Source organism: Eublepharis macularius, chromosome 3 (genome assembly GCF_028583425.1).
Source record: "Eublepharis macularius isolate TG4126 chromosome 3, MPM_Emac_v1.0, whole genome shotgun sequence".
In the NCBI taxonomy this organism is placed as follows: Eukaryota; Metazoa; Chordata; class Lepidosauria; order Squamata; family Eublepharidae; genus Eublepharis; species Eublepharis macularius.
The window spans coordinates 39,824,980-39,851,225 of NC_072792.1; the positions used below are offsets into that span (position 1 = coordinate 39,824,980).

Sequence of the window (26,246 nt, forward strand, 5' to 3'; positions counted from 1 at the left end):
ATGCCACTTGTTATAATCACTATGCAGATACTCAAAAGTGATTTCCACTTAGCACTATGTTTCCAGTGTTTGGTTTCCACCAAACATTTATACTCATATGAATTACAATCTGCAAGAGCCAGGAGTTGCGTGAAGACCAAGACATGGATATTGGCTCTGCTGCACCATTGTCTTTTTTGGAGTGCCACACGCATCTTCTTCCAACTCTGCCTGTTTCCTTGGGGGTGTCATCTGCAAACCTCTGTGTCTACTGTGCAATTCTGCCTATTGTTCCCGTTCTGCCAAATGCCTCCCTGCACCTATTTGTAATGATACCTGCTGTCTGGGGTTAAATGTCTCCCTCTGTGCCCTGTGCAAACAAGGGTTCTAATTGCCTGTATGGTTGGCACCACGTTGATCCTTGCTAATTTGATCCAAATTGGTTGGAAAATCAAGTAGTTAAGATGCAGCAATGGAAGGCAATGGCAAACCACCCCGTAACAAAAGTCTGCCAAGAAAACGTTGTGATGCGATGTCCCCCCATGGGTCAGTAATGACTGGGTGCTTGCACAGGGGACTACCTTTACCTTTAAGCTGCAGCCAGAAGTGTGATTTTCTTTTCTTTGGGAACCAATGGAATATAAAAATAAGTTCATGCAAAGATGACTGAAATTTTGGAAATGAGAAGAATAACCCTGAAACTTCTCTGTAGATTTTGTTTTCTGGCACAAAGAGTCTGAGCTCTATGTACAACAATTACATGCACTGTGGAAATTGCTAAGGCTGCAACAAAAAGATTTCCAGATGGAAGGACCATGATTGTTGGAAGGTTTAGAAGACTTATTTTAAACACTCTTTAAGGCAGTTTGAGAAAGACTTCCCTTCTGTAGTAGCAAATCCATCCTTTCCAACTTTATCGGAAATTTACTAACCATTAATTAAAATGTATGTTAGGTACATTGCTCTAATTTCTCTAGCTTGGCTGTGTATTGTCCCTAATTAGTGTTTCAGTTTGAGTCTGGTGAGTAGTAATTTTATGGGTTTCATCCTCAGGCATTTCCAGTTGATCTGTCACTTTTCTCCAGCCCTCAAACTTTGATGTCTATTAGCGGACTTGTAACTAGCCATCTAGGTTTTCCTTCCTTTTATTAAGAGCCAAGCTTTAATGATTCTAATGATGCTCTTTCCAAATTTAACTTTAGAATCAGGAGAGTCTGCAGATGTCTTTGTATTTGTAGTCACTTTAAATGGTGTATCTTGATTGCCTTTTGTAATATGTGTTTTGAGGGAAGTAAAATATCTGGACAATCCATTCACTTGCAGTTCCTTCACAGTGCTGAGAAAGGCCTGCCTTTTGCCTTTTCTGTAACCTTTTGCATTGTTAGTAAAGGAAGCCTTCTTACAATGTTCTATACTTTGTTTAATTAATGGCAGTCTCAATTCACACGAGTTTTCAGTGGATCTTAGCCTTATGCTTCATATGTCAAAGCATAAAGGACTTTTGTGGATGCTAATCTTTTAAACTAGTTCATTTGGTAGGAACATTGGGTTGGATACAAAGAATGAGTAGGGCTGTAATTGTGGGACAGGTCTTTCCTGCCTTCAGCTTCTTGTTGCAGTACCTCCTGTTCCACATCTCACACTTTTTCAGCCTTATCTGAAAAACGGTTGTGGAACCCTTGGGAATGGTGCGGGGCATGGCATGGGAGGGTTGCAACTGGAGAATGAAACTGGGAAATTGTGTCCATATCCTTGCATAAATGTCTTATTCTCATGCATGGGCTAGTTTTATTGTTGCGCTAAAACCAGGGTTTGTAAGGAAGGTAACAAACTTTAGTTTGGTGGAAATAGAAAAGAGAATGGTTCATCTCTGTGGCTTCTGTGCAGTTCCACATGGGACTGCACAGGTGCAGGCCAGCTGTGGAGGTGAAAAGTTCAAGATTTCTAGATCCTTCTGAAGCTTTGAAGTGTTCCCTTTACCTCTGTTTCACGCTGATATTTTCCCGCCCCAAAGGCAAGTGACTTAGGGAGAGGGAGCGCTCCTTCCTCAATCCTCTCTTCACCACCAGCTTTACAGAGAAAACGCTTCACTTTTGTGAGTTCCGTGACTGAAACTTCTTAAGCCAGTGGCCCTTCTTTAAAAAATGCACTGAGTGCAGTACAAAGATGGCACATGACTCATTTGCCTCATTTGTCTTGGAGAGGGCCATAATGTGACATCCTGTAAAGTGTGCTGGCAATTTACATGCTAAGGCATGTAATGAACGGGCAGCGACTTTCAAAGCAGCCCTGTATGAAAAGGCTGTTGGGGCTCCAGAGAGACAGCCTCAAAAGTGCCCATCTGAACCAGATAGAAGGCCCTGACCTCCATCGGCTCCAGTGCCCTTGGTTCAGTTGTCAGATCTGGATCTCCCTTGGAGCTGAGATCTTCATTGTTTCCATTGACTAGGTCGGAACCACTGCCTAAGAAGGCAAAGAAAAAAGTGAAGCAAAGCTTCATCCAGTCGTAGATCACCTCCCCAGAGCCATGGATCCAACAGGGGGTTCCCAACAGGCGGATCCGAGGGCATGTTCCTCATGATTTTCTGCCATTGCATTGGGCAGGTAAGGGACATAGCAGACCAGATAAAGAAAATGCTAGTCAAGGTTATGGTCCTGGGCAGTCAGTTCCTATTCTATGGGGTCCTCAACAACCTCAGTGGTTTCCCTGTCTTCAAGCCCCATCCTCGATGTTTTATCCATAATGGGGCTAATGGAACCGACAGCCCCTTTATGCAGCCTATACTACCTCAGGCTATAGAGGCACAGCCCCTTGGCCCTGAAGTTGCTGCGTGTCCACACTCTACGCGAGCCTGTTCTTTGGAACCAGATCTTAGACCTAGATCACATTCAGAAGGAAAACCAGACGCTCCCAGATCTGACCTTGGATCCGACGTAGCCTCCGATTCATCACTCAATGAAATGGTGGGAGGATCATCTACTGATCTCACCCTCAGAGCATCTCAGATTGTATGGGGAACAACTTATACGGATGGTGAAATCTGTAAAATTAGATATTGCTGTGTCATATCCCAAACCATCAGATCCGATACTGAAGGTGTTATACAATGCAGACACAGGTCCTATAGCTTTTCTACTTCTACAGAGTCTACTGGATATTGAATCTAACATCTGATTAAAGCCTGCATCTGCAGACCCTCTCTCTATAGAGCCAGCTAGATCACTCATCAGAGGGTTTGTTAATTTCACCTCTCAACAGATCCAGCAAAGATCGCTCTTCAGATGGCCGGAAGGCTCTGTCAATTATTAACAAACCCTCCTAAGAGCCATCTAGCTGGCTATGTAGAGAGAGGTAAAATTCAAACCATGCTTCCCGTCTAACATTGCGTCTCTCTTCACCTGAGCGTCTTTGTGTAATTCTTCTCATGTGGTTTAGCTCTCAGTGTGTGAATAAGCTTGCTCTGTGATGGTTGTTGTGGGTTTTCCGGGCTGTATTGCCATGGTCTTGGCATTGTAGTTCCTGACGTTTCGCCAGCAGCTGTGGCTGGCATCTTCAGAGGTGTAGCACCAAAAGACAGAGATCTCTCAGTGTCACAGTGTGGAAAAGATGTTGGCAGGTCATTTGTATCTACTCAGGAGGGGTGGGGTTGAGCTGAGTCATCCTGTAAGAGTTTCCCAGGGTGTGGAATGCTAATGGCGGGAGGCTTCACTGTATCCTGAGGAGGTTCTTTTGCATATGGATTGGTGCTTGATGTGCTAATCTTCTCTGCAGGGCTATTGTCGAGTATAGAGTGTTTTGTTAGCCTAGTGTTTTTCAGAACTGGAAACCATGCTCTGTTCATTCTTAAGGTTTCTTCTTTCCTGTTGAAGTTTTGCTTATGCTTGTGAATTTCAATGGCTTCCCTGTGCAGTCTGACAAAGTAGTTGGAAGTGTTGTCCAGTATTTTGGTGTCCTGGAATAAGATACTGTGCCCTGTTTGAGTTAGGCTATGTTCAGCCACTGCTGATTTTTCAGGTTGTCCAAGTCTGCAGTGTCTTTCATGTTCTTTTATTCTTGTCTGGATGCTACGCTTTGTGGTCCCGATGTAAACTTGTCCACAGCTGCAGGGTATACGGTATACTCCTGCAGAGGTGAGGGGGTCTCTACTGTGCTGATCGTAGCATCTGTTGTATTTTTCAGGTGGGTCTGAATACTGCTTGAAGGTTATGCTTTTTCATAAGCTTTCCCATCTGATCAGTAATTCCTTTGATATATGGCAAAAACACTTTTTTTTTTTTAAAATTTTTATTGGGTTAGAATCCATTATTTTCAAATTTACATTCAATTTTCCCCAATTTTCCATTTCTAACCCCCTCCCTTTCCCCCCCTTTTGTTGACTTCCAACAGCTTTCCGACCCCTTGTCCCCTTTCCCTTACTTCTATTAGATTCCTCTATCTAAAACAAATATATATTCTCCATTATTCTAAGCAGTACATCCTTAACTATTTTTAACATTATGTACCCAAACTGTAAGTCTTTGTTTCCATCTTAGATAAACAATTTATCCCATTTTCCAATTTCAAATATTTCTATATATCATAAACCATGTAAATCATACATTCATTTAAATCAAACAATTTGACTTATTCTCTATATATTGCTCATTCTGTCTTTTTATAATAATTCTGTATAACTCTCGTCACATAGTCAATCAATTTGACTCATCTATATCTTCAGACATTCAGTTTGGTGCATTGTACAAATCTTACCAAAGAAAGAAAATATTGTTGGTTAATCAATCCTTATATTTAATCCTTATAGTTAATTATTTTCTATCGATATTCTGTTTATTAACCTATATATATCTATATATATGTCAATCTGTTAATCTAACTGCTTATTAATTCACATTTATCTCTTCTCCCCCCGGTAAAGTCACCCCCCTCTACTTCAGTACTTCAGTAGTTCTCAAACTGCCACAGTTTTCCTCCCACCTCCCATTTCTTCTCCAGGTATTGTTTCAGCTTCTCCCAGTCTGTGTTAAACTGCCCTGAGTCCAGATCTCTCAGTTTTCTTGTCATCTTATCCATTTCAGCCATGTACAGCAATTTGTAGATCCAATCTTCAATAGTTGGCACTTCTTGTACTTTCCATTTTTGCGCATACAAAAGTCTAGCTGCTGCTGTCATGTAAAATGTCAACGTCCTGTGTTGGGCTGGAATTCCCTCCATTCCCAAGTTCAGTAGCAGGAGTTCTGGGTTCTTATTGATTTGAAATTGTAAAATTTCACTCATTTCTCTTATTATTTCCCCCCAGTACTGCCTAGCTACCTCACACGACCACCACATATGATAGAGGGAGCCCTCATGCTTCTTGCATTTCCAGCATTTATTAGAAGTATTCAAATTCCCTAGCGCAATCTTCTTTGGTGTCATGTACCAACGATAGATCATTTTGTAAATGTTCTCTTTAATATTAGTACATGTCGTTGTCTTCATTGTAGTTTTCCACAAGTATTCCCATGCCTCCATTGTTATTTCTTTGTTAAAATTTATAGCCCATTTCACCATTTGTGTTTTAACTGTCTCATCCTCGGTATACCATTTCAACAGTACTTGGTATACCTTGGATATTCTTTTCTTATCCTCTTTAAGAAGGGTCTGCTCTAGTTCCGAATTCTCTATTCGTATACCTCCCTTTACAGAGTCCGAGTTATATAAGTCTCTGATCTGTCTATACTGGAACCAGTCGTAATTAGGTGATAGTTCCTCTTGCGTCTTTATTCTAAGTTTAAATGCTTCAGTTTTAGTTATTTCTTTGTAAGTTAAACATTGTTGTTCATTATCAACAGCTCTCGGGTCTATCACCTCATATGGAACCACCCACAAGGGAGTTCCTTCTTGTAAATAAATTCTGTACTTCTTCCAGATTATGTATAGACTTCTCCGTACAAAATGGTGCAGGAACATCGAGTTGACCTTTACTTTGTCGTGCCATAGGTATGCGTGCCATCCAAATATTTTTTTATATCCCTCTAGGGCTAGTAATTTCTTGTTCTTTAATGTCATCCACTCTTTCAGCCAAACTAGGCAGATTGCATCATGGTAAAGTCTCAGATTGGGCAGTTGCATTCCGCCTCTTTCCTTTGCATCTTGTAAAACTTTCATTTTCACTCGAGGCTTCTTGCCTGCCCATACAAAGTCTGATATTTTCCTCTGCCATTTTTCAAATTGTTTAGAGTCTCTGATGATTGGTATTGTCTGTAGCAAAAACATCACTCTTGGTAACACATTCATTTTAACTGCTGCAATCCTACCCAACCATGACAGATTGAGCCTATTCCATTTAATCAAGTCTCTCTCTATCTGAGTCCATAATTTTTCGTAATTGTTCTTAAATAAATCTATATTCTTTGCAGTCAGTTCAATTCCCAAATATTTCACCTTACTTGTTACTTCACAGTCCGTTGTTTCCATTAACAATTGTTGTTTCTGCTTAGTCATATTTTTACATAATATCTTTGACTTCTTTTTATTAATATAAAAACCTGCCAAGTCTCCAAACTCCTTGATCTTATCTATCACTTTTGGCATGTTCTCCAATGGGTCCTCTACGATTAACATTATATCATCCGCAAATGCTCTGACCTTGTATGAATAGTCCTTTATTTTTATTCCTCGGATTTCCTCGTCTTGTCGTATTTGTATCATCAGAATCTCCAGTACTAAAATGAACAACAGTGGAGACAACGGGCAACCTTGTCTTGTTCCTTTACTTATAGTCAATTTCTTAGTGAGTTCATCGTTCACCACAATTGCTGCAGTCTGGTCTCTGTAAATTTCCTTAATTGCTCTGATGAATCTTTCTCCCAATTGTAGCTTTTCCATAGTGGCAAACATAAAGTCCCAGTTTAAATTGTCAAATGCCTTTTCAGCGTCAACAAAGAAGAAACCAACCTCTTTATCACAACGCTTATCATAATATTCAATAGCATCAATCACTGTCCTTAAATTGTCTCTTATTTGTCTATCTGGCAAAAAGCCTGCTTGCTCCTCCTCTATAGCTTCCGAGAGCCACCCCTTCAGTCTCTCCGCCAGTATCTTCGCAAAGATTTTATAGTCATTGTTAAGTAACGATATAGGTCTGTAATTTTTCACATTAGTCAAATCTTGGCCCTCTTTTGGGATCAATAATATGTTCGCTTCAGACCAAGTGTCTGGAATCCTTTGATCCCTTAGAACTCCATTGATCACCTCCTTTAGGAGTGGTGCCAGCTCATTGGCCATAGTCTTGTAAAATTTAGCTGTAAGTCCATCTGGCCCTGGCGCCTTTCCTAGATTTGCAGATTGTATTGCCTTACTTATTTCCTCATCCGTTACTTCACTGTTCAATTTATTTCTCCAAGCATCCGAGATTTCTGGAAGTTTCATTTTCTCCAAATATGACGCTATTGAATCTTTATTTACTTCTTTCTTATTGTACAGCTTAGCGTAGAATTTATAAAAGGCTCTACTAATGGTAGTCTGTTCCAAATACGTTTTGTCATCTTCACAGATTTTATTTATTGTTTTCTTTTCCCTTCTCTTCTTCAATTGCCATGCCAGGTACTTCCCAGGTTTATTTGCGCCCTCAAACGCTTTCTGATTCAGCCTTTTAAGGTTCCACTCCAGTTCTTTATTACTCATTGCTGTTAGCTGTTCTTGAAGTATTTTAATTTCCTGATATAATTTCTTTTTCCCTGGTCTCTTTTTTAGCTGTATTTCCTTGGCTTTTATTTTCTCCTCAATCTCTTGTCTCTTCTCCTCTTTCTTCTTTCTTGCTCTACCATTTAAGTCCATTAGTATGCCCCTTACAACCGCCTTATAAGCATCCCAAACTTTATCAGTTGGTACTTCTTTATTCACGTTGTATTGTATGAAAAACTTTGTCTCTCTTCTCAATATTTCCATGTTCTCTCTTTCCTGTAGCAAATCCTCATTTATTCTCCATGCTTTCCTTTTTCTCCTTTTCCCTAGTTTCCACATAATTGGGTTGTGATCTGAGCCTACCATCGGCATTATTTCTACCTCCTTAGTCCATAACGCCAAGTCTTTTGAGGCCCAGATCATGTCAATTCTTGATAGTGTAGAGTGCCTTGCAGAATAAAAAGTAAACTGTCTGCTTTTAGGATATTCTCTCCTCCATACATCTTCAAGAGTCTCTTGTTGAATCAACTCAAAAAAGAGCTTTGGTAATAATCCTCTTTTCTTTTGTGCCGTTGTAGTCTTTTTATCCAGTTCCAAGTCTGTCACTCCATTGAAGTCTCCAGCAAGAATTATCTGGTCATATGAAAGATCGTCTAAATACTTCCTCAAATCCTCAAAGAAGCTTTCTTTTGCACCATTAGGTGCGTAAATTCCGACTACCAACACTCTCTTAAAATTCCAAGTACATTCCACTGCTACAAATCTGGCTTCCACATCTTTCATTATGAATTTTGGTTGTAGCTCCTCTTTTACATACAACACCACTCCTCTTTTTTTCTTACTTGAGGCCGCTACAAAGTCCTTGCCCAATTTTCCCAATTTTAAATATTTTACATCCTGTTTTCGAATATGAGTCTCTTGCAAACAAACAATATCACATTTTTGTTTTAATAGCCAGTGGAAGATATTTTTCCTCTTATTCGGTGAATTTAGTCCATTTACATTCCAAGATAATACTTTACACTCCATACTCATAATCTTGTTGGTAAGTCTTTTTCATTGTCCCTTATAAATCGCTCCATTTCCCTCTCAGATCTGATACGCTTTTTGGCACCTCCAAATTCAAAGGACAAACCCTCTGGAAGCTCCCATCTGTACCTAATTTTCATGTCCTTCAACATCTGGATTAGCGTTTTATATTTTTTCCGATCTAGTAACACTGATCTGGGTAATTCCTTCATTATGATGATTGTCTTGCCATCGATCTCCAATGGATCTTGAAACTGTTTAGTCACAATCTTCTCTTTCATGTTTCGTGTTGTAAATTGTACAATCACGTCTCTTGGTACTTTCCTCTGGGTTGCAATTCTCGAGTTCACACGATATGCCACATCTAGGATAGCCACAACTTCCTCCTCCTCCTTCCCCAGGTATTCAGCTAACACCTCAGTCATCTGTTCTTGCGCTGACTTTCCTTCCACTTCTGGCAAGCCGCGAAAACGTAACTGCTTCTCCATGTGTTTAGTTTCTGCAACTGACATTCTCCCCCTCATCAGTCTCATCTCTGTTTGTTGCGTGTCTGCTAAGTTCTCCATCGCGTCTTCTACTGTTTTAACTCTCTGCTGCGTCCCTTGTAATTCATTTTGTATTGTTTCCATACCTTTCTTCACTTCTGACAGCTCCGATTTTACTTCTGACAGCTCCGATTTTACTGTCTGTTTAACCTCTTTAATCAGCTCCAATTTCATGTCTTTAAATTCCTTGATCACCTCTAAAAGTTTTTTGTCCAGGTTTTCTATTGCCGATTGCCACTCTTTTTTCGACATCGTGGGGCTTGCTTTAGCTCGCTCCCACGAGTCCGCTCTCTTCCTTAACTCCGTGGCGTTAAATTTAGTTCCTTTTTTATTTCAAATATCCCGGTCTTCTTGCATTAATTAATTTTTAAAGGGTCCAAAATGTCGGGCGTCTTTTCTCTATGGTTTCTCTATGATTTTGTAATCCAAAATGGCCTACTTCCTTTTCCGCTGAGGCCGCGACCCTTCCCCTCTCAAAGATGGCGATTCCCTTCTTCCTACCCTCCAGCAAGGGCCGCTTCTCTCCAGCCGCTCTATTGTTATTACGCACTTCCTGTCTCCCGTCTTCCCACAGCAGATCTCGCGATGGTGTCTTTTTCTCACAGCTCCAAAGCCACAGGTATTCAAAACAATAGTCCAATTTCTTTAATAACTTCTTTAAACTTAGTCTCTTTTCAAATACAACTCCTGCCGAGTCTTCCCCTCCTTTTCACTAGTCTGTTGCAGTTTAAAAATCTACTTTTTTTCCTCTCTGTTTTTATCAATCTGTCCCGTATCGGAAGATAGTGATCTTTACCTTCCCTTCACTTTTCTCGGGTTGTAATCGCTGTTTCGATTTTAAGTTCTCCTCTCAGCTTCTTCCCCCAATCGAAGCTTGGGTATGTAGGTCTTATGCCAGCCGAATTGGCCCCAAAACTGCCGCAGAGATTGTAGCCGACCCGTCGCAGGGTGGGACCTCAAGGATCGGGAGGGGACCCGTTGCGCAGAGCCCCCCCTCGTCCGAGATCTAACTCACCCTAGGGTCTTGAGCGTTCTTTGCCTGCTCTCCGCCTGAGAGCAGTCGGCCGCGGGCTATTTTCACCCCGCCGGCCGCTTAAAACGGCAGTCCGGTCAGCTCCGCAAGTGGAGCTGCGTTAGACCTCCATGAATCCCAAACCGGAAGTCGCAAAAACACTTTTCCTGTAGGAGACTGTTTTTCCTTGGTTGTTTGATTCATCCTGGGTTTGATTGCTCTTCGGATTTCATTTCTGGAGTAGCCATTTGCCTGAAGTGCGTGGTTTAGATGATTAATTTCCTCATTGAGAAAGTGCGGCTCACATATCCGTCTTGCGCGATCCACTAATGTTTTCATTATGCCTCTTTTCTGTCGGGGGTGGTGATTGGAGTTTTTGTGTAAGTACCGATCAGTGTGAGTTGGTTTCCTGTAGACCTTGTGACCTAACTGAGAGTTTGCTTTGCGGATGACCAAGGTATCCAGAAATGGGAGTTTTCCCTCGATTTCTTTCTCCATTGTGAATTGTATGTTCAGGTGGATGTTGTTGAGATGATTCAAAAACCCCATCAATTCTTCCTCCCCATGGCCCCAAATGATAAATGTATGGGGTGGCCATGGGGAGCCCTCTCAGCCCAGTTATAGCAAACTTCTACATGGAACATTTTGAAAAAACAGCTCTAGAATCAGCACCCCACAAACCTAGTGTATGGTTCCGGTTTGTGGATGATACATTTATCAAAAAGTTCGTGTCTTTCACGTAAGTTCTTACCACGCAGAGGCCGCACAGGCAGGCCAGGCGGTGGGTTGGGCCTCACCCAGCAGCATCGCTTTTTCCTTGATAGCAAGTATATACTCATCATGTAACCAAATGTACCCAAAGGGGAGAGACTGAGCCCTTAGCATTAACTCCATTGGCGGGAAGGGGATGTGCGCAGCTCGCATGAGTGAATTTTTGCTTCATCGCTTCCTGGGCAATGGCATTGGCATTGAGTGGCTTGTAGGGATCAAAATGCAAAACGGGAGGGGAGGAGCAGATGGCAAGGTGCTGTCGGCCCCTGTGTCGCCATCACCATCTCTTTCTATGTGTTTATATGCACAATGCAAGGAAAGGCTGGCCTGGCAACATCAACGTTGGGTGAGGTCTCCATCCACCCCTGAGCCCCCAGCTGCCACAAAGGCTCATGTTATGCAGATTAGGATTAAAACTGGAAAGAAAAAGCAATTATTAAGGGAGAACCTCACTGAGGAGTCCTTCCCAGGTATGTGGAGCTGGTTGCTGCCCATTTAGTAGCCTTCTGCTGGTGCTGTCCTTTGCTTAGGTGCCGTGGTGCCGGGGCCACCCACTGTAACTTAAGAGGTCCTCCAAAGATAGTGAATCAAGGAGCAGCAGGAGGAATTTCATCCTGTCCAGGAAGCCTTCTGGCTCTTTGGGCTTTTCTAATTAAAACTGTTAATCCAGCATTAAATGTTGGGGAGGTAGCAGCATGTATTGCACGCTCACACATGCATGCACCCCCAAGTCTTTCCAGATCAGCATTTTACATGGAAGGACTGATCTGGGGGACCTGTTCAGTTCTGCTCACCACTTTGTATTCTTCTTCATTCAACTCTGGGTAACTGGTTTTAGATGGAAAGGGAGATGAGCAGCCAGCAACCTGTCCAGTCTCCCACTTTTACTAGGAAAAAATAGGAAGAAAAGAGGGCCATCTTCCCTCTACTTCCTTTCCTGTGACGGAGAAACCAACATCTAGCCCTCCCTATCTGTGAGCTTTTCTGCACAGTGCAAGGACAGGCCAGCAGCCGAAAGGTTTAAACAGGGGGTCCCATGCTGCTACAAAGCAGATTAGGGTGAGGAGGATTCACCCAACCTTTATTGTGGAAACGAAACTGCAAGGCACAGGGAAACATGGGATACTAGCAGGACTTAAAGGTAATATATTGGCTATGCAATCATAAAGAAGCAATGTTATTTTTATTTGGTGCACTGTACTGGTTGGAAATGGAGCGCTTTCTTGCTTGCGTACTGTCGGCGTGCTGTGGTGGTGCCACTTTGCCAGTAAGTTTGCCACCATTGTGTGTGCCTGCCAACATTCACTTTCTTTGGGGTCCACTGTTGTGTGAGATTTCATGTGCTCAAGAAGAAATTAATTGGATTGATGGGTTTTTTGACGATGCAGGTTTTGGTTAAGCATGAATAGAGTTTCCCCAACTCCCTTTGCTTGAAAGAGCACTGTGTGAATGCACATTGCACATTTGCGTAACACTTGCCTTGGTGCATGCATTTCTCAAGCATTCCTTGGTGTGCTCTCAAAGTTAGAGGGTTGATGGTTTAGAGGGAAGACTGTTCTGTGCAATTTTGGTGCCATTGCATGCCTCAGAGCCTTGCTCCCTCCCCGAAAAGAAAAGTGTACATTTGCACATGCGCGGTCAATGAGCATGCAGTGGGCTGAAACTCATGAAAATGAAAAAAAAAAACCCAAATGGATCAGTTCTGAGCTGGCACTGCCCCAGCTGGAACAAACAGTAATGGAACATAATTATTCTGGAACCCCCAGAACTGTAACTGAAACAGAAATTTTCTCAGTGTACATCTCTCGTAAATATCCTGTTTTGCTGCCAAACTTTATCTTTGAGTTTATCCATTTCAGTAATTTCCAAAATCTTAATTAACTATTCCTTAATTGTAATGTACGTCAATTTTTTGCAGTTAGTGCCTATCTTTTGGAAGAGCTTAAGCTGTCCATTATCTGAGCATAATCTTATTGTTACTACACCTCTGCCTCAGATTGTGCTGAAATAGATAAAAATGCATAAAACAAGAAGTGTGGATAATATCTTACCAGACACAGAATTAATACTGAAAAGAAAATCTTAAGTGTTTAATTGGTAATTTGAATAGTTTATTTCATTAAATTAATTAAAACTTCAGTAAAACAGTCACTAAGATGAGAATGCATAAATACAGTTTCAGGAGAATATGAACGCCTTGTTAGTTAAGATGGCATTCTTTGTTGTTATGGCCTGTCTTCTTTGCCTCCTGTCTTCCTTCCCCCCCACATATTTTGTACAAAGGAAGTATATTGACGCAATAGACAGTGTTTATGAAGACAAAGATTTCTTTTGAAGAATTGATTAAATAAATGTTTGTAAGTGTTTTGAGAGTAAATTGTGCAAATATTTTGCTTTCTGGAGGAGTTTCATCCTAGTCTTATTGTTAACAATAAAAGTTGACTCCACAATGGAGTATTGTATTTCACATTGGGATGATGATTCATGGAAAAAGGATGGCAAAACTAAATAATTAAAATGCTTTCACAGAGATTTCTCTCATTTCCCAAAACATAGTTTTGAGGGTGTAGTTATCTTAAAGGTGCTTCAGAAACAGCAATAACAAATCATTGTCTTGAACAAATAAACTACTTTTCTTGAAGAGTTGGTATTTGAGAAGTTGTTAAAAGAAAATGAATTGCTTACATTAAAAATGCAGGGAAGATGCAGAATTCTGATCTCTGAGTACTGTGATTAAGCGACATACTGAAGTGTATCATGTTTGAGGCAAAATGAAATGATCCCAGAAGTAGCTTCTTAAACAGCACAATCAAATCCCCGTTTCTAGATGACGTTTCTCCTTTTTTTTTTTTTGAAGATGCTGATTTCAGTGATGTCATTACAGTTGTCAGGCTGTCTTAAAATATGGTGCTGTAAACAAACTCCAAATGCACAGAGGGCTAATTATGGGTGCCATCTGTTTATTTTTACTAATTTTTTATCAAGACCCACTGCAAGGATATTACGACAGACAAAACGTTCTCCTTAAATTTAATGTAGTTGAAGGAATATACCTGATTCAATTACCTTTTCCTGTGTCACCATATATATGTGGTACGACATCTCTTGATAGAGAAACCTCATTTCACGAAGGTTTCTTCTGACACATCATTCTAGCCTCGGACCCCAACAATGGTAGCATAGTTCTCTATTGAAAACGCATACAGATGGCTGGTGCGCTCATGTTATAGAACTTTTGCTACAAAGTTCCTGAACTTGATCCTTTGGTGGGAGGTGCGCTTATTTCATAGTTCCTCCATGCTGATTAAGTTGCATTTGCTAAGTTAAATACACATGTGTATAAATCCTGTTTTAACAATCTAACAAGAGAGACTTGTGCATTCGTGCTCATCATTCTTGGTTTCACAGTGAATGAGGGGGGTATTCCCATGGCAGCAGCATCCTGAGCTGTTAGCAACTATTTGCTGAGAGCATGCCGTGATTCTACTGGTCCAGATCAGCTATTGTGCATGCTAAGCACTACACAGATAAGTCTGGAGGGGGAAAAAAACCTGAAGGATCCATCTGCTCATTTCTGCTACACTGCACTGATGTAAGATTACGCTAATCTGGTTGCTTGTCAGGACAGGTTAGTGAAAGCAGGCGTGTGGGTGAGACTTCGGCTAGTCTGGTTCTGTAGGAGAGTGTAGGCTGCTCCTGTACATGCCATGTTAAGTGTAGCAGAAATGGGTTGATTATTAGCCAGCTACTTTGAGATTTCAGTTAAAATATTTTGTGTTTCTAGTTTGTCTCTTAGTGTTTTTAAGTCCCTCCTCCAAACACTTTGAAACAAGTTAACCTTTAATTAGATATCAATGGTTTAATATATAAAACATCATCAATTAGGTTGCTGTTTTATTTTGCTTTGATTCATTGTTTTTGCCTTATGTCTTGGAACTTGGGTTTGTTCTGTTCTTTACGCCAACAAGAATAAACCATTATTGTAAATCAGCCCTTTTGACTTTTTAGTATTTTTGTTTATTGGCCGAGAATTGGGGGAGGGGGATTTAGTTGTTTGTGTTACCTACTGACTGACAGTTTTTGACCTTACAGGTTGAACATCCCATCACAGAATGCATTACCGGTCTGGACCTAGTCCAAGAAATGATCCGTGTTGCTAAGGGTTACCCTCTCAGGCACAAACAGGCTGATATTCCCATCAACGGCTGGGCTGTTGAATGTCGAGTATATGCTGAGGTAAAAACTGTTAACAGTGGGATGGGTGAATAGCTGTGTAAGAACCTGTAAATGCCAGGTATAAGAAAATACCAGGATTTTGCTTTGAGCATGAGCTGTTGCATGGGACGTAAATGACAGAGGTTTTCAAAAAGCCTTTCCCCTCCACATTATGCAAACATTTTTACATTGGAAAAATAACACGCATTTGAAAGAATAGTATTTGGCTATTTCATGTTTTAGCACAGTTCCATAGTTTGAACTGCGATTTTTTTATGATCTCACATTTGCTTTGATTTTTTTTTTGTTTAAACTGGTCTGGAAATGACAAACAATTGCTGCTATTTTTTTGAACTCTTTTTAATTAGAATTGATGGAGCTCTTGCTCTTCAGTTGAGATCTGAAATGAAGCCTACTTTGTATAAACTATTTTCCACTTTCATTTCTGAATAGGAATGCTGCTGTTGTGGGCAGTAATCGTCAATCTGGTTAATGCTGCGTTTTTTCTCCCTGATTAGTGACTTGTAGTCCTTCCCTTCTTGGAACTGTGTTGCCTGTCTCACTCTGGCACCAGCTTTTTGTGTGTGTGTGTGTGTGTGTGTGTGTGTGTGTGTGTGTGTGTGTGTATAGAGATCCTTAGCATTTATAGCACAGTCGCAACATCTCAAGATTAGTTAAAAAGGAATGACATTCAAACAATACATGATGATTTTTGCATATTGCCAGTAGTTTTGGTATTTCTTGTCTTAATTCCATGGGCAATATAGTTGTCTTCTAAAAATTCTTCCCGTAAATTCTTCCAGGATTTTTAATTTGTAGTAGAATCCAGCACTTTTACACTCAGCACTGCAAAACAGTTATGCCATGTGTTAGTGAATATTTGGGACGTGTTCCTAGAAGCATTGGAGCTTGAGTAAAACTCCACAACTACTTGTCTGGTTTCTTTCTTTGGGGAGGGGGGTGGTTTCTTTTTGTGTTGTGTGTTTTTGTTCTCTGTCCGTGCCCTTACTATTGTGTCCTCTCTTAGAAAGATTGCCCTTGGTTTAATAAAGGCACAGCAGGAAGGTTTTAGCTTTAACAAACCTTCCTTGGCTTGAATGGAAGAAGCAAATTCATATCCCCCCAAAATAAGTCATTTTGAAAACAAAATATAGTTGGTTCAAAATTTAAAGTGGAGGAAACTGCTGGCTTCCCAGTGACTTAACCTTGCTTCCTGTGCTTTGTCTTACTAAGTTAATACCACCCTGCATTTGAATTTCATTTCAGGATCCCTACAAATCTTTTGGACTGCCATCTATTGGTAGGTTGTCTCAGTACAAAGAGCCGCTGCATGTGCCCCATGTAAGTAATTCTGATGTTTCCTTCTTCCTTTTTTTCACAGATGCTAAAAAACCACAGGTCTCGTGGAGTTCAATAGCAGTCATAGGTGTTCAGCGCCCTCTAAACCAGTCACCTTAAAATGCTTATGTTAAACTAAGGAAGAGGAAGTTAATATTATTAGCTTGCAGTAAATTGGAAACAAGATATATGGACTTTGGGTTTTTAAAAACCTATTGAGCATCTTGCATATTCTTTCTAGTTTTGGGTACGTATTATGTAATCCTGTTTTGAAAATAATATTAGCAGTTAATACCAGGAGCACCACTGCGAAAAAGAAAATGTAGGCAATGTCAGATTCACCAGCACTGTAAGCTACTAAATGCTCCGGTAAGAAGCAGTCCTATTTGTTTGGCTTTCAAGCTTTTAAAGTCAAATGCCATTTGCTACAGTTGATGAAAAGTGATTATTACACATCTCAGTGTTGTAGACTGTCTCTTTAGAGTGGTTGTTTAACAACCAGTACAAAAAAGGACAAGGGCATCTCTTCTGTATAATCAAGGTAGTCAAAGTAATAAGTGTGTATATATGGCATGGTGTCGGCATTGTGAAATGACAAGCCAATACCATCTGTGTATGTGATTATTTACCCTGATTGCTTGCATGAAAAAAATGGTGAAAAATTACAGGCCAAATCCTAAATTTGGTGATGTTATTGGATATAGGATTTATTTCACTTCTTAAATTGTTTTTGCCCATATGCTTCCTAGAGAGGACCTGACCCTTTCTAGGGCTTTAAGGCTTCATGCTGTGTTCAAAGCTTAAAGCAGAAATACAAATTGTCAAGATTTAGCAGGCACTATGTGATGTTGAATGCAAGAAGGGGCGGGGGAAGAGGCAGTTATTACCTAGAGAATGTATCGTAAGCATATTTAATGAAACCCAAATGAACTAAGGAAGAATTTTCAGTAATTACTCCAGGGGCAGGTTGAGGTTTTTCACCATGTTATAATAGCTAACAGGATGTCAAATATTTTGCCCTTGTAAGTTTTTGCAATTTGCAATTTTCTAAACATGAAACCTGTTGAAAGTACGAGTGATAATGGACAAACTGTACCCCCTACAGTCTTTGTCCCACCAAATCTTTCTTCAATTAATGCTGCAGCAGGAGTTTTATGTAATAACATTTGCACTTGTGAGCCATCCAGAGAAAGAAAAAACAATTAAAATGCTTTAAATGTTCTGCTTACTGCTGTTATTTGCTTGTGCGAGTGTTGCATGTCAGCTAAATGGACCACGGAATAGATAAAGTGATTGGGTGCAAGGGAGTGCATACTAAGCTTTGTCTATCATTATTGCTGGGAGCAATCAAATTGATGCCAGCAGGACAGTAGATGCGTTGACAGCTGTAATTATGTATCTCCATGGTGATCACTTTTGGCCTGTCGTGGAGGCCCACGAGTCCCCTCCTTTGCAAGCATTTAATCAGATTGGGCTGTCACTTGTCAGGTAGACATGGCGGGTTGGGAGTTGTGCTTAGGGGGAGAGGTGAATTGAAAATGAAGGGTGGGAGAGAGATTCACGTGGCCCATCGTGGTACTGAAAGAAGAAATTTTAATTATGCTGGAAGCTTAAGAACAGTGGTTTTGAGGATCACATACAGAGTGGCTGGGCGGTTACCGTTCTGTGGACTCCCACTGTCTTGTTAAAAATAGAGCAGCTATTTTTATTGAGCAAACAGGGTTTGCTTGTTTTTTTCTGTTTACAGTGGTGGAAACTCTGGAAAACTGAGAGATTAATTTGACAAGTTGGGAGTTAGTCGTGTTTTAGCATTTCCCATATGACAAAATATGTAGTAAGAAATAAGTATGTTGTTATTGTTTGGCTCAGTCTTCCTATTGATATAGGAGTGTTGTTTTTCATGAATACCTTTGATTTACAAAATGCTGGTTGTCTTGTTTTAGACAGGATAGAATGTAGTGGAAGGAAGAAATATATTAGAAATAATTTTGGTACTGGCCATTCCTTTAAATTGTGTTAGTTACACCGTGGTATTAAATGGTTTTGGTAACATACCTGAGAGTATAATGTAGCATGACTATTGGCAGAGTTCAGCCCTGGTGCATATGAAGTAATAAAAAAGAAAAGATTAAAAAGAAAAGTCTGATTTTGCTTTACTATTGACTATCTTCATCTAGTCTTCATGTTTCTGTGACAAAGTGCAACCCTATGCATGTTCACACACAGAAGTAACTCCCGTCTTATTCAATGGGGCTTACTTAAGTTTGCAACTAAATAGTACTAGAGTAAGTAGAGTTGCACTCTTCTAAGTCCATTGAAGGCTGCTTTAGACAAATGTAATTGAGTTTAAGACTGCACTGTGAGCTTGGTTTACTATAAACAGAGCTGTCTACTTCAGACAGACAGTGGAAATCAGATAATAGCTACTATGGTTACTCTTACACTGTCAACTTCAGTGAATAGACAAATTGTATTGAATATCATATCATGCAGTTATGGTAGGAATATGCTACATTTGCGCTACTGATCTCCAAATTTTATACAGCGCTTGCATCAACCAACAGCCATAGCAGAAAACAAGATCTTTTTTTTTGGTGCTCTTTTTCCCATCAAGATGGTTAACTTGTATCTTGGTTGTATCCATTTCATTCCCCCTTAAGTTGATTTCAGTCCTAAGACTTGTGAATGGAATGGAGTTGGCAGAAGAGATTATTGCTGCCATCCCTTTCTTATTTAAGTCATCTGCACTCCAATCTCAAGTCACTCCTGAGGGTTGTGGACTCTTTGGAATGGAATGGGAAATGCTTCAGTGAGAATGGAATGCTTCAGTGAGAAGAAGAAAATGGATAGAAACCACCTTCCCTCATCATGCAAGCTCTTGAGGTGTTTGCACATTCTTCCAGTTCCCACTACAGCCCAAGCACTATGCTATTTCCAACATTTCCATTCTTTCAAGGCTTCTTTGGTGGGCAGGTTTGTGTGCAGGTAGCTCTCTGTCTGGTTTTATGGTCCAAATCATAGCTTTCTATGTGCAGGTACTTTTTTTGTCTTATGGAGAAGCATTAAGTTAAGTGAGTCCCCATCCACAGTCTGTAGTGGTACACTCACATACTGGTTTACCACACCATAGAGAACTAAGCCAAAAATATGATGAAATACCATAGTCCGATTATACCTCGGGGGTGGGGGGAAGGGGAATTATGTTAACTGGCTATATAGTTCTTTGTTTCAGTTACATTACTTTTGGCTTACTTTGGCATTTGTCTCTATCTTTTTGTGGAGCTAATACAAAAGAAGCCACTGTTTCAGTGCTTCTTTGTCAGAAGCAGTGTGCAATGTTGGGTGGTAAAGACTAAATGAATTTTTTTAAAAAGAAGTGGCAACAGAAATTTCTTTCTGGCCCCTGCATAAATGTGATAAATAGAGTGGCAGAGATGGATCCTCTCATCTGATATGTGCAGTTTGTAGACTGTCTTGGCCTTCCAGTTTCTTTACTAGCTAGCATGGAACATCTAGATGGTTTTTGAATAGTGCTGTCTGATGACCCAAGTGTAATATGGTGTATTGGCCTTTCTGTGACAGTAAAATTGGAAGATTTCCAATAACAATCCAGTTTAGTTCATCATTTACCTTTTAACTCTCAGTTTTGGTTTGTTCCTGTGGACAAAGCTTTCACTTAACTCTAAAAAAATTATTAGGCAATAAACAGCAGGTTCAAAAAAACCCTGACCATTTTATATGAAGTATTACATACCATTAAATGACCATTTTCATGAAAAACGAAAACAGAACAGAACAACACTACTAGTTATACTGAAAATGATACGACTAGTAACAGTGGCCCTTCTCCAACAGCTGTTTCATAACCCCATAAAACTATCAACTAGCCAGCCTTACGTTCTGACCCACAATAGATATAATCAAGAACGTTTTCAGTTTCCTTATTTTGGTCTTCAAACCTTTTACAAATATTTACTTATACATAATTTATTGTACATATAAATTTATATGGAGCTAGGGATCCCAGTTCTCTGGGGACGAGGGAGGTATGGCGGTGGGACCTGGTCTAAGTGGAGAAGGCCGCGGAGATATGGTATGGCTTGACGGCCTTCTAACCTACGTCCCATCCTGAGACACGCTGGTGATGGAGCTAGGAGAATTAGCCCCACTTGGACACTGATGTTGTGCAATGCCAGGTCCATAAATAATAAAACTGCAACACTGCAAAACTTTATTGCAGGAAATGATATAGACCTGGTAGGCGTGACCGAAACCTGGGTAAGGGAGGGTGAGACAGTTGCCTTGAAAGAACTAACCCCCCCTAGGATATTCCGTCCTTCATCAGTCCCAAACTGGAGGTCGGGGGGGAGGGATAGCAATACTTGCCAGAGAGTCTTCTTCCTTCAGGCCACTCCCCATCCGTGAAATCTCTGGCATTGATTGTGTAGGCCTAGTGTGGGGTGCCGAAGAGAGTTTGGTTATCTATCTGGTGTACCGACCGCCTAGCACACAAGCAGATACCCTGTCACATCTTCTTGAAGTTATAGCTGGGTGTACCCTAGATTGGGAGTACCCTAGATTGGTGGTGCTGGGGGATTTCAGTGTCCATGTCGATGATGCCAGCTCTATGCAGGCTGCGGACCTAGAGTCGTCCATGGCAGTACTGGCACTCTCCCAAGTTGTATCAGCTCCTACACATCAAGTGGGCCACACTATAGATTTGATTTTCAGGATGGGGATACATGTGGTGCTGGAAGAGGTAGAAGCCATGCCATGGTCAGACCACTCGGCCCTGAAGGCTTGGCTGGATCTGCCCCCCCCCTCTCAAGGGCAGTGAGCTGATTTATGCTCACCCGCGGAGACTCATGGATCCAATTGGCTTCCAGAATGCTCTGTGGGATCCAATGCTCCACAGCGGTTTGTTGGATGAGCTGGTGGAGGACTGGCAAGGCTGGCTTTCCAAAGCCATTGATGAGATTGCTTCCTGTCACCCTCTTTGCTCTCGGGTCTGATGGGCTCCATAGTATACAGAGGAGCTATGCTGGAAGAAGCGGGAGCTAAGATGGCTTGAGTGAGTGTGGTGGCGATCCTGTGACGAGGAAGCAAGATCATCTTATAGGATGCTTATGAAATCCTATGAGGTGGTGGTGAAGGCTGTAAAGAAGAAATTCTATGCAGCCTCTATCGCGTCAGCTAGCTCACGCCCAGCAAAATTATTTAATGTGGTTTGTTCCTTGACCTCCTTGATAGATGGAGATCGTCAGATTTTGAATTCAGATGTAAGCTATGAGGCTTTTGGGAGCTTCTTTGCTGATAAAATCTTGTCTCTTCGCCGTGATTTGCCAGCTACAGTTAATACAGTATGTGAACTAGAGACCCCTTGACCGTCTTCTGGGCTAACATTTGATCATTTCAGTCCACTCTGTGGGGATGGGATTGACAGGACCCTGCAAGCTGTGAGACTCACCATGTACCTCCTGGACCCATGTCCGTCGTGGCTGGTAAAGGCCAGTGCCGATGGAGTATGGAGTCATTTGGAGGCCATTGTCAGCTTGTCCCTGAGCTCTGGAGTTTTCCCTGGGGCACTAAAGGAGGCCATGGTGAGGCCTCTCTTAAAGAAGCCATCTTTGGACCCCACTGACCCAGCCAGTTACTGCCCAGTTTCGAACCTCCTGTTCCTGGGTAAGGTGATTGAGCGGGCGGTGGCGGAACAGCTGTAGGGGTTCCTGAATTAAATCTCAGCCCTAGATCCCTTCCAGTGCGGTTTCCGCCCGGGGCATGGAATGAAGAAACTGCTGGTTGCCCTCATAGATGATCTTCGCAGACACCTGGATCGAGGTGGATCGGCTTCTGATATTATTGGATTTGTCGGCAGTGTTCAATACAGTTGATTATGAACTTCTTACTCACTGCCTCGCCACCATGGGTATACGTGGAGTTGCCTTGCAGTGGCTGGTCTCCTTTCTCCACGGTTGGGGACAAAGGGTGGCACTTGGGAAGAGATTGTCATCCCGCCAACCTATGGTGTGCGGTGTCCCACAGGGGTCAATACTCTCCCCATTGCTGTTTAACATCTATATGCGCCCCCTTGCCCAGTTGGTGCGGAGCTTTGGACTTGGTTGTCATCAATATGCAAATGACACCCAGCCATACTTGATGATGAATGGCCAGCCTGACTCCGCCCTGAATGTCCTGGAGCGTGCCTTTGATGCTGTGACTTGTTGGTTGAAACAGAGTCGACTGAAATGAAATCTTATGAAGATGGAGGTCCTGTATTTGAGTCGTGGGGAGTTAGGTGCTGGACTCCAACTCACGACCCTCGATGGAGCGCTGCTTACGCCAGTGTCGTCAGTTAGGAGTCTGGGGGTGATTCTGGATGCCTCCTTGAAAATGGAGGCTCAGGTTGCAGCGGTTGCCAGGTCCTCTTTTTTCCACCTACGACGGACCAAGCAGCTTGTCCCGTACCTCTTAGTCAGCGACTTAACTACAGTGATCTAGGCAACAGTCATCTCTAGGCTGGACTAGTGTCACTCGCTCTACATGGGGCTTCCCTTGAGCCTGACCCAGAAACTGCAGCTGGTTCAAAATGCAGCGGCGCGTGTTATTGTGGGAGTGCCAGTTGGAGTGCATATAACACCTATACTGCGCCAGCTGCATTGGCTGCCAGTGGAGTACCAGATCAGGTTCAAGGTTTTGGTATTAACCTATAAAGCCCTATGCGGGCTGGAACCAGCATATCTGCGAGACCTCCTCTCCCTATATGTGCCCCAGAGGGCTCTCCAATCTAGAGAGAAACACCTATTAGTGGTCCCTGGCCCCAAAGAGGCTCGCCTGGCTTCAACCAGAGCCAGGACTTTCTCGGTCCTGGCTCCAGCCTGGTGGAACTCTCTGTCTACTGAGACCAGGGCCCAGCAGGATGTGTTACCATTTCACTGGGCCTGTAAGACAGAGATGTTCCGCCAGGCATATGGTAGAGGTCAGGCTTGGCCTCCACTGGCTGAAAAATGGAGGAAATGATGAAAATATAATCTGAATCCCTTCCTACTAAGGTTGTCCACCACCTTATCGTGTCAAGTTGTATCTGCTGCTATTGATTGCCACCATCCAAATATATATCTGAATATATATTTTTATATTTTTCTGTATGAAATATGTTATAATATACTATGTTTTTTATCAGTCTATTTGTGGTTTTTAACTGTATAAATTGATGTGTTTTAATATGTTGTAATCCACCCTAAGCCCTTCATGGAGAGGGCGGAATAGAAATCCAAAGAAATTAAATAAAACATAATACTTGGCAGCTAAATATTTAATGCTTTTCTCTGGAAATTTCTTTTTAACGTTCTTATTACACCAAAGCAAGAGGACATAAGGTTGTGTTTTGTTATCATTTCATGTTAAAAACTATCATTTCAATGCATAAATAAATAATAAAATAATGCCAATTTCTCAATAAATATATTACCATCAAGACTAGATATTAATTTACCATCATGTGTTAGTTTAGACATTAATGGAAAGTTCCATATATGCTTGTACAAATCTACAGATAAGGAGAAGATTTGTTTTCTTCCTTACATAGCACTACATATGCGAGTACTAATTATTAGACCTAGTATGGTTTCCAAGTCATCATATGAGACAATGTTTTGAAGAAAACCCAACAAAAAGGACTTTAGGATCAGATGCTAAATTATATCCTTTCATGCCTCTTACTGTATCCAAGACTATTCTTCAAAATTGTTTTATAACTCAGCATTGTTAGAAAACATGCAGCAGATCTGCTCCTGAATTCTGAAGTAGGGTATAAATATAACCAAGTTTATCGGTTGTCAGATAGTATTGGATATTTTGGCATTTGAAGCACCAAACTTGCATAGTAGCCAAAGGTGGATGGATTTTGCTTCAGAAACCATAACAAGACGTTAATCATGTATATCATGGGCAATTATGCCTGGTTCTATTGGAAATTGCTTGGATTTTTCCTCCTATTTCTAGTTTGGAAATTTGGTTGAGGGAAGGTCGATGATAACAAATAGTGTGCTGGTTACAGAAAGATGAATTTGTTTCTGCCTTGTCTATTTTTGTTAATGGGAGAGATTTCATCATAAAGGTATTGCACAACTGGTAGCCAAGCTTTCAAACTGTCCTTCTCTACCAAGATGGGTAGCTGTATTAGTCTGTCTGTAGCAGTGTAAAAGAGTAAGAGTCCAATAGCACCTATAAGACTAACAAAATTAGTGGTAGGGTATGAGCTTTTGTGAGCCACAGCTCCCTTCTTCACCTAAAGAAGTGAACTGTGGCTCATGAAAGCTTATACCGTACCACTAATTTTGTTAGTCTTATAGGTGCTACTGAACTCTTGCTCTTCACCACTTCTCTAACAAGTTAGTCATGACTTTGTAAAGCTTTCAGTTTTATAAGCTCAATTGTGATGGCCTTTGGCTGCATGCAATAATATTTTTATGACTTTCTGCTTCCAATTTTTCTTGTCCTATTTGGAGTAGGGTTAACAAAAAGTATCTTGCTGATAGCTGAAGTTAGTGCATCTAAGGCACCTTGACATTTTTCTAATAAAACTGCTAGACAGCTGCCATTGCAGTTATGAAGCCTGCATTAATGAACTTGTAATTGTACTATTGTAAAGCCATAGTTAATTTTTTTTTCCACTGGAAAAAATGTGATGTAGTTTCCATTGCAGAGAATAAAGCCTATTAGGACATGTCATTTGGATAATAAAGTCATCACTGTGACCTCATGTGGATACTGTAGACAAGAGGTTCTACATCTGGCCCCTTGATAATTGCCTAAATTAAAATCTAAAAGCCTAACAGCCGTTGGGTTGACCTCTTTCTGCCTTGCTGCAGACAGATGAGCTGTTTTATTACAAGGGTTCCCCCCCCCCTCAGGTGAAGATTGAAGGGAAGTTTCTTAGTCCTTTCTCCCTTCTGTACCACTCCCAAGCACAGTATTCTTTATCTTCTGCCTTTGGCTTTTCTCCTTCAGATTTCCAGGACCTTAGTCTGTTGAATTACTTTGTTGTGAGTAGTATAGCAGTAGTCTTAACAAATATTTATTCAAGAAGTAGTCATTTAAAATTTTTGTATGGATAACCTCAGTGTTGCGATGGCAAAAACCAAACCAACAGATGAAAATGGAGATCAGCGAAGATATTAAGTTTTGTTGGCTAATGGCTATCAGGGTCTTCAAAAGAAATATCTGAACGTTTTCCCCGTGCCCCATGTTGCAGAGTCAGAAATTTAACTGTGGCTATATTCTTATAAAGCAAAGCCATGGAAAAAGGTATGTAAACATTCAAGCCTCAGGAGAATGGCATTGTAAAAAAAAAAACTAGGCTCTAGATGAGAGTGAGGCAGAAAAGGAGTGTCTCAGACATAAAAGCTAGATAATCAGTATTTCTATAGAGTTGGTAAGTAGAATTCCATGAGTCTTGCTAAACATACTTCAGTTGTATCTCTACTGGAGCTCTTGGATATTGGGTACAGTGGGGCATAGTGGGAGCAATTACATGATGCCAGGTATCAGTTACAGCAATAATTATGTGTATTTTGTGACAGTGATTTATTCAGAACTTGACAACACAGAGTTCTAAATCTGAGAACAGCAAAACACAATCTACTGAGAACTTCTGTGTAAGATCAGTTGTCATTTATTTATTTATGACAGT

General features: G+C 41.1%; 1 protein-coding gene across 1 annotated transcript in view; it reads left to right on the forward strand.

The window, feature by feature from the left end:
* The window catches only part of PCCA (propionyl-CoA carboxylase subunit alpha), a 324,266-nt gene that overhangs the window by 137,775 nt on the left and 160,245 nt on the right, over positions 1-26,246 (forward strand). Inside the window, exons 13-14 of the mRNA XM_054973482.1 lie at positions 15,095-15,238; positions 16,484-16,558. Coding sequence (XP_054829457.1) covers positions 15,095-15,238; positions 16,484-16,558 — 219 coding nt within the window. The remainder of the gene's footprint in view (positions 1-15,094; positions 15,239-16,483; positions 16,559-26,246) is intronic.